General features: G+C 33.8%; 1 protein-coding gene across 1 annotated transcript; it reads left to right on the forward strand.

The window, feature by feature from the left end:
- The first annotated feature begins 2,293 nt into the window (after positions 1-2,293).
- LOC120632740 lies at positions 2,294-6,708 on the forward strand. The gene is made up of 2 exons (XM_039902727.1): positions 2,294-2,459; positions 4,325-6,708. Exon 2 carries the CDS (start codon positions 4,333-4,335, stop codon positions 6,205-6,207), a length of 1,875 nt encoding a protein of 624 aa, XP_039758661.1. The 5' UTR covers positions 2,294-2,459; positions 4,325-4,332; the 3' UTR covers positions 6,208-6,708.
- The last annotated feature ends 3,264 nt before the right edge of the window (positions 6,709-9,972 follow it).

Raw genomic sequence — 9,972 nt, forward strand, 5'->3', positions numbered from 1 at the left:
CAAAAACCTTACTAGGAGTTGGCAAGATTAAAATAGGCCTGTAATTGTTAAGGTCATTTTTATGACCGGATTTAAAAAGGGGTATTAATTTACTACATTTCATTAGGTTCGGAAAAATACCCATGTCAACACATTCATTAAAAAAGGCGGCTAGATAAGGGGCAATAACGTCATTAATGTTAGAAATGACCATCACCGACATACCCCAAAGATCACGGTTTTTTTCAACTTTAATAACCTGAAATTCTTTACAATATCTATTGCAGATATATGTTTAAAATTAAATAAAATATTGCACTCTTTAACATTATCTCTCAATATACGCTGAGCTGCTATTGGTGAAGAGCTTAGAGAATCTGTTAACAAAATGGGAACACGCTGAAAAAAGTTTTCGAAAGTATTAGCAACTTCCCTGTCAGATGTCACTTTATTGTTATCAACAATAAGTTCAAAGTTGCAATCAAGTTGCATTTCTCGAACTGGCATGGCTGAAGCTAATTGTGTTACAATTAAATAAACTGGCAGATTTTTTCGTTATTTACAAATCTGCGTTATTTTGACTAATGTAGGGAAAAGGGTATGAAGTGTTTTATGTTTTCCAACTTAAGTGTAGTCTAGTAAAGAATGGTGATAGATCTTTTGCATCCAGTACTGTAACCTACACTACAGGACAGGTTTTACTTCTTGGCTGTTACAACGTCCATTGTACCTCAGCGCCTTCGAACGTCGAACTTTGTGGGTCTAAAATAAAAAAAAATGGTTAAAAAAACCCGCGGAGCACAGTAAGGATCTGCACACATACGTGGTTGATATACAGCGGACGCGTACGAAACGTTTTGCATTCGTTTCTGATTCGCACCGCAAGAATCTGGAATGCTCTTCCAGCTTCCATAGTCCCCAGTACCTATACATATACCTATATATATAATAGGAGTCCCTTCAAATCCCTTACAATCAGGTGGGATTGCAGTCAAGCGCTCGTCTAAAAACATAAATAAAAAAAGCGTCATTGCAATTTCCCACTGCCTCTCCTCTCTGCACTAGGCAAACGTTCTTGAATATAGTACGGAAAAACCCCCGGCATAGAGTCGCTAGAGTTAAATGCCGCTGATATGCCGCGTTAGTGTTTCGTATGCCGAATTTTGAGATATCGATGTTTTTAGTTATTTTTAATTATATTCTACTACAAGTTAGCCGTTAATTGCAATCTCACATGGTGTTTAGTGATTATGCAGTCTGAGATGGTAGCTGGCTAAACTGTTAGAGAGCATAGCAATTATATTTACCCATACCCCTAATTGATTTCTACGCGATGGGGTACAGGAACGCTAAAACGCTTAGCGGCACGTCTTTCGGTAGGATGATAACTAGCCACGGCCGAAGCCTCACACCACACCAAAATAAAACTTTCAAAGAAGACTGAGTTTCTTAGTGATGAGATTATTTTTCAAAGCCGATTTCGCTCAGTTTTTTTGTGATTAAAATGTCGTAAACTTGGACTATGTAGCTATTTAATTTAGCACGTAATTTCATGAAGAATAAAATGAGGGGAAAAATTGTGACATATTAATTTTTATTCAACTTGGTTTTTAATTAGTTTTCTTGTTTTTAATTTTTTACTTTAAGATATAAGATGTTCTCTACCAGACATTTTAATAAAACTTAGTCACCTACTTGACCTTTTAAGCTAAGAAGTAGGAAGTTTAAAGGTCATCTAGGAAACATATATAAAACAACCCACTAAAAACGGGATGAGAAATTTGAATAAACCTTTTTTTTAAATAATGTGTAAACGGTGCTGGCCCAGTGAAAAGGTTGAAATTGAAGCGGTGATAAGTAGGAGGACGACTTCACTTTCGGTGGGGCGAGTTCGAACACGCACTGCAACTTTTCTAAGTTATGTGCGCTTTTAAGTAATCAAAATATCGCTTGCTTCGACGGCGAAGGAAAATATCGTGAGGAATCCTGCATGCCTGAGAATTCTACATAATATTCTCAAAGGTGTGTGGAGTCCAACAATCCGCACTGAGCCAACGTGGTGGACTTCGGCCTTAACCTCTTCTCAATGTGGGAGTTGACCCATGCCCTGTAGTGCGCCGGTAATAACACTTTTATAAAAATATTAATAGTAATTAATGAACTCTACTAATTCATAATCCGATTTTGTCAATATTAAGCATATCGGGATATCGATATTAAGTATATCGATATCCCGCAGTACAACCCTAGTCAATACTGATTTATAATATATCCGTTTAGTATACGTTGTAAACTCCCATAGACCAAGCAAAAGCGAATAGTAATCACTGGTATTGCATCTAATTATTCATTGGTAGAGTGCCGACTGCAGAGTGGTGACCAGTGAATTATAAGCTCTTATTTTTACATCTAAAAATAAAAGTAGTGCTCGAAATTAATACCTAGAATTGTTTATTCTCATTAATATCAATACATTACACGTAAGTAAACTGTTTTGTTTTACCAATTCATAAATGGGGTGTAAATAAAAGACGTTTTAAATAGAAAAGACAAATTTTAAAAATTATAAATTAGTTACAGAAAAATATTTTCTCCGATTTCGAGATGTTCGGAACGCTTTATTGTTTGCCGTTAATGTAAAATAAATTTTCATCCTAATTTGTCAAAAACTTTTAGGGAAGCATGGGCATGGCATCTTGAACTCTACTTCTTTTAGACGTTCATAAATTGACGAGCCGATTTTAATATTAATATGGTCCTTTTTAAATTCATTATAAAACAACAGCTCCAAGCTTTCGATATTCGCAAAATCACCGGGTGGTAGGTACCATGAGTAAACTTTGATCAGATCAGATAGGTAATGTGTCTAGTTTCTGGGCTGAAATTGCAAGGCACTGATTGACATCCACGTAGAGTAAAATTTCACAGTCCTTATGAAAATCTACACACCGTTTTAAGAAAGCGCCAAAAACATTAAAAAAGATTTTTTTTCAGCTACCTAGCTGAAATTGTGTATAGTCAGAACGTAAAAATTTCACATACCTAAAACATTTTCTTTTTCGTGTGTTTGATTGGTATCGTAGCTGTTTGTTATATTTATGTCGATTTCTCTGCATAGTTATAGAAATATATAGGTAATAGGTATATTGAAAAATTATAAGTCCGGTTTGTCGTAGTCGTTATTGAAACACCCGAAGACACCACAATACATTTTGGCTTTTTTTGAAGTCATAATTGTTATTAATAGGTAGTACTTTTATTGATAAATTAAACAAATCAAAAAAGATTAGTCTGCTCAATTTGCTGTATTTGGCGATAAGAAGAATCTGTATGGTGTTATTTAAAATTTTTGCGATCTTTTTACTCTACACCAAACATTGTTAATAATTTGTCAGCCCACAACTGGACAATGTCTGTGTGATGAACATGAATGTTTTCAGTGTCTGGGTGTTTATAAATAATTATACGTATTTATGTATATTATTCATAAAAAGTATTCATCGGTTATCTTAGTACCCATAACACAAGCAAACAGTGATGTGTGTATTGTCGTAGTCTATTTATTTTATTTAATTATTCATTGTTAAGTCAAAATCTCCTGACGATATTCTGATGTGTTGGAGCGAAACTGGCGTAACATTGACGAAGATCTGATTTGTGTGGCGAATAAAGATTAAAATAAATTAAACCATACAGATTCTGCTGCTTTTCGTGGAGTTTAGAAAATTAAGCCTCATTTTCATAACTAACATTACATCAAATATACTATATAGAGAAAGTCCATACGATAAAAAATAACATTATTTATTCAATAATAATCATTTCATGTAACCTGGTTATATAACCGAATTGGCATGCGATTACATACACACATAGGTATATAGTAAAAATATAACCCTCTTTTTGGAAGTCAGGATATTAATCATAGTCAGGATAGGTATAACCACATTCATAACTTCAACACGATTAAAAAATTTTGCTTGGTTTTATTAGAATAGATGAATTGATTCGGAACTAAATAAATTATTATCGGATATCGGATAGAAAGAAGCAGGCGTTACTTTGCGGAAATCCATGATACATCATGATAACTAAGCCTAATTTGCTATACTCTGCAAAAAGCAGGAGAATCTGTATGGTATAATTTATAATTTCTTCAATCCTTATACTCCACACCAAACAGATCTTCGGCAATGTACCCTCCGAGCACGTTTCGCTCCGAAACCGGAGCATTCTCAGGAGATGTTGACTTTTCAATGAATGATTGATGAGATTTTAATTGACTTTACAATGAATGATTGTTAATAATTTTTATTTTCATGATAAATAAATTATTTGCTTACAGGAATAGACATGCGGATAAAAGGCCTTACTCCCATTATGCTCGGTGAGTTGGAGAACCAGAAAATAAATAACACGACATTGGTCGTCGACGGTCAAAGTATATTCTTCAAAATGTACCAAGACTCGATGCTCCCGTACGCTTTCGGCAGCGAAAGTGACCAATTCGCAGGCTATATTAAGAGATATCTCGACAGATTTAAGAAAGCCAACCTGGATTGCCACTTTGTATTTAAAGGAGGGCACGTGGATAAAGAGAAGCTTGATATTCATTTCGACGCTAAAAACCGGCTACACGGACGTAATTACATTCCTGGCGTAGTTTATGATGACATAGTCAAGCCGATATTTGTAAAAGAGATATGGTTTCAAATATTAAACGAAATGGGGTTCAAATATTACTTTGTTAATGACAATGATGATTATATCACGGAATGCATTACATCGGCTCTGAAGCTCTCATGCCCTCTCCTGGGCAACAATATGCAGTACTTTTTCTCACAAGTACAGTATATTCCGGAACGTGGAACTGTGATAGATGAAAAAAACAACCTACTATGCGGCATATATAAGCTGTCCAGGTTTTTGGAAAAATATAGCATGACAGAAGAAAAAATTATTTTATTTATTATGCTAACAGATAAACACATATTCGGGGAAAATGTTTTCGAAGCTTTTTTTCGATCTAACAGAATGATATCTCGGTACAACAATATAATTCATAGAAACTTAATGAAGTGGATTGCACAAAAAAGTACAGAACAAGCCTTAAAGGAGGTATTTAAATATCTATGCGAATCTGATAAAAAAAAGTTTATTGAAAAGAGGACTGAACTAGAGAATTTGATGATAGAAAGGAAAAATACGGATACCAAAATGGCCCTCCATGTGACGAGTAAGTTAATGGAATGTAAATTCACACAATCAGACCCTGACTGGTTTGAAAAAGGTGTATTCTCAAAGTACATCCCTTTACCTTACGTTAATCTGTACAAGTATAAAATTATTAAAGCTTCTAATTATATAGAAGACTATGAACAAGAAAACTCAATAATGCTTTCGGTAGATATCGTGAAATATGCTTTCGATTTGCTCACGAACTTTGAAGGTGGTGAAATAACTGTGCAGCACAAAAAAAGCGATGCAAGTGACAAAACTTACCAAAGTTTTACATACAGCTCCTCTATTCAAAAACCAGATTACGAAGCCAAGTTAAGCGTTTTCGAAAATGGCTGGGACAGTATAAAAGAACTGAACCTTTTTGATCATTTCATTATTGAATCATTGCAAACGTTCGACTTCACTCGTTTAAACAGGGCACCGGCAGACTCCAAGCTTCTTCTCATCGCGCTAGTGTACTTTTCACGAAAAAAGCCAGATGTGGAACTGGAAATATACAGTATATTGTTATCTTATGTTATGCTGGGCGTCGTTAAAGAGAAGCTGAGCGAAGATGTTGACAAAGCAAATTACAATGTTGAAAGCAAGTCCGAGAAACCGTTCCTTGACTCCTTTACTGATAAAGAATTAGTTAATGCAAGAGATTGTGATATTGCTTGGTCTCTAATGAGTAAATATTTCAACATAAGAGAGGATGAATTGTGTTACATGTTTCAAAGAAAAACCCTTCATCCGTTGGTTGAATTCCAACGTTGCTTGGAAGAGCTGAACTTTTTGAACCAATTGTGCGGATCACCGTTTGATAAGACGGTTTATAGTAAAACCTATAACGGCACGTTCGTTTACAAGCTACTTTACTCCATGAAGGAAAACGAGTGTCAGGATGGTCTACAATTTATCAAGAACAAGTTGAGCCCAGCGCCAACAGTTCTAGCATTTCTATCAGGAATACTTGGGATTTACGAATCCATTTTATTTGAATACTAATTGCATATTTTGCTAAATTGATCAAAGCTGTATCACTGTTTTTTGTTTTTAAACTTTATAACTTATTTTTTCACGTATATTAATACGTAAGCAAAAAATGTTCATACTTCTTACACTTAATTCGTGGATCTTAAAACAATGCTACACTTTACTACAAATTAGCTGGTGAAAATGAAAGCAATTTCATTTAGCAACTGTCAGTCTAAGAGGCAATAATATAGGTATTTAAATAATGCATTTTTCATATTCACGTACCAAGGACATGTACTTATTACTTCTATGCTGTTCTCAGTGGCGTAAATCATCCGAATGTATGTTTACATTTTTATTTAATACTAAAACGCAAACTATTTTATTGATGTTCTTGCAACTAACTTAGATGTTAAGTAATTCTTAGATATTTAAGTGTACAACTATTACTTTACTAAAGAACTTATATTTTAATGTCGTTTATTCTAATGAATCTGATATATTGTGTGAACCAAGTTTATTCACATATTTTAATCCATTAATCTATATATTGATGTTTAAAATTCAATAAAAATTCAATTTTTATATTTTCTATTATTTATTGATTTTCATTTTTATTTAAATTCTTAATGCTTAAAAATAACACTTTTAAATTTATAAGAAAAAACATCCACCCTCCGCTTTGTTGTTGGTCGAAGTTTTTCGCGAGAAGACCCATTGACTGAAACGACGATCGGAACAATAACTGTCGACTCAACATTCCACATGGCGGTAATCTCATGAGCAAGGTAACCATTTAATAATAATAATATCGTTTATTTCTTTCATCAAAATTGCACATATAATGAGTTGACGAACTGGCTGTCCTAGCTAGATTTTATCTGTGTTAAGGATAACCAGCCCTCGCCCCCGGAACATACATAGACAGATTGAAATTCAGATATTACTATTATGTAGCTTTAATGGTAACTTAAAAGAAAAAAAAGGAAATGATAAAAAAAGTTAGTAAAGTGTGTGTGTGTGAGTGTGAGTGCTTGTTTGTGTGTGTGTTGTGTTATAAAATATTTGGGATTAGGGTTCAAGTAACAATGACAATTGTTATTTATTGAGATACTTTTTCTTTTTCAGATTATTATTATTATTATTTTAGTTTATAATGATTGAAAACTTGATTTCTTAAATTTTATAAATTTCCTCGATTGATGCAAGCTATAGATTCAATACCACACTATCAAATTAATTAGTAATATTTTTTCTAAATTTGGTGAGGTAACTTTTATTCATTTTGCTTGAGAGACATTCTCGCAGCCTCGTGATTTCACATTGCACGAAACCTTCACGATTATTTGAAGCGGTGATAGCCAAGTGAATAAGATCTCGAATTCACTTTCGGAGAGAGCAGAGTTAGAATCCCAGCACGTACCTCTAATTTTTCTAAGTTATGTGCGTTTTAATCAATTAAAACATCACTTGCTTCAACGGTGAAGGAAAATATTTTCTTTATCTTTTTATTAACATCGTAAGGAAACATGTATAGGTCAGCGTAGTGGACTACGGCCCTTCTCATTGTGGTAGGAGACCCGTGCTCTGTCATGGGCTGGTATGAATATTATGATGATTTGAAATAATTTGTATGGTCATAAGCGTAACCTGCCTGAATATGATGATGAACTATACATGTTTAAGGTCTTAGAAGAATATGTGCATGAATAATAAATGACTTTTCAACCTGGCCATTTTTATCAAAATAATATTGTGAAAAGTAAACAAAAATCCAAGTTGCAATTCAAAACTAGCTACCTGTTACTTTAAAGACTTATTACCTCATACTTTTCAGAGTACCAATTACCTGTTACTTTAAAGATGTATTTCCTCATTTAAGGAGTGTGGCAAATCTGAATAAAATATATTATTCCTTCGGAACCTCTTTGACTGTAGTAAAATCTATTAGGTACTATTCTCTCGAATAAGCGAAAAATGTAAAAATAAAATTAATTTGGCCAATTAAAAAAAACATATTTCCTACGTGTACCTACCTAAAATGTTTCCGCGCCTCTCGTATCCAATATCACTATCTAAATAAATAGAAACTAGAACAAAGATAGGTCAAATTCGTATTTCAAATTATTTAGTTAATACCTACTAACCTATTATTAATTCATGATAAATCATTATTGACTTGATAAAGTTAAGAAAGGATGGCGCCTTTTTTATTACCTACCTAGTGTTAGCGGTTGCCCATCTGGCTGATACCTACGCTACGCCATAAACATGTTGTGACGTCACTACAAGATTGATTAGGTAATATATAATAGATTACACGCATGATAAAAAAGCTTGGGTTTGAATTCTCTAACTTCATAGCTCAACATTAACTAGACTGAGATGGTGATAACAAAAAAAACCTGGCTAAGTTTTTTGTGGGCTCTTAGACCAGGGCGCGTCTGGAACCCTCCTAGCTTTAGTTTTAAGTTAACGAATGCAGTTATCACTATCACTAACATTAGTGTAACATTTAAATGTATGAACGCTTCATAAGTGCCTGTAATAAGGTCTACATGAATAAAACATTTTAGAATTTGAATTTATTGTGCTTTATATAATTCATACGAGAAAACTAATATTGTAAAATATCATTATTGGTTCGTTTAGTTGTCAACATTGTAAACCTGAGCAGTATAAAAGTAGAAGCATTACCTTCTCAAGCATTCATTCTGTATCAAGTAATTATATGGGGAAACTCTGCTCGATTATATATAAAATGTAATAAGCGAAAACTAGTATTATTCAAAATCCTATCCGAAGCCTGTCTGAATAAATCGGCAGTTCGGATCCCTTTGCAGCCGCTGTTACATAATATACATCAATGCTAAATTTTCAATAAGGAACTATATCTATAATTTTATCGATTGCGGTGAAGAACTAGTCTTCATCATTAATCATTATCAACATCCGCAGCCTATAAACGTACTGCTGCTGGAGACAGGCCTTGTCTATCGTAGCAGATACTGTTTCAGAGCGTTGAACCACCACGCTGCTTAAATACGGGTTGGTGGGCTCTAACGACTATTATCACAAGTTAATGATAACCACGACAGACTGCTCAACTCTGAGCCGAGGTACCTAGGTACTGAATATTCTTTAACTGAAGAATGAATGAATGAATACACTTTAATTGTACACCACATAAACATAACAAATTAAAAGTAAAAATTTAACAAAAAAAGTATACAATTTGGCGGCCTTATCGCTATATAGCGATCTCTTCCAGGCAACCAAAGGCGTTAAAAACAGCTCCAGAAGAGAGGTAGGTGGTGCATTTAACTGTACTGTGTTGCAAATAAACATGCATAAACCTATATACAAATATAATATATAGGTACATATAACAAACTTACAATAAAATATATAGATAGTGATAATAAATAATATATACCTATATAATTAATATCAATAATAAATAAATATATACAATATTGTCAAACCACAAATAAAACTGAAGGGAATAGGCAAGTTAAAGATCCGCAGATGCAGACAAAAAATGATCTTTGACAAGTTTTTTAAAAATGGTAATAGACTGTGCCTCTCGGATTTCAAGAGGCAAGGCATTCCAAAGCTTAACAGCCTGAACAGTGAAAAATCGGTGGAAGAAAGATGAATTATGTTAAGGCACACTTAAGATCAACTTCCTTGCAGTACGGAGAACTGAAGAACATAAAAGACGGTACCTACCGAACAATTTTTGGCCAGGATTTGAACCCAGCACCTCGTGATGTGTTAAATATGCTAACTAGC

The sequence above is a fragment of the Pararge aegeria genome, chromosome 20 (genome assembly GCF_905163445.1).
Source record: "Pararge aegeria chromosome 20, ilParAegt1.1, whole genome shotgun sequence".
NCBI lineage: Eukaryota > Metazoa > Arthropoda > Insecta > Lepidoptera > Nymphalidae > Pararge > Pararge aegeria.

Bases quoted from the DNA above. Each gene is read 5' to 3' on its own strand.
- LOC120632740 (XM_039902727.1), top strand. From the start codon at position 4,333: ATGCGGATAAAAGGCCTTACTCCCATTATGCTCGGTGAGTTGGAGAAC.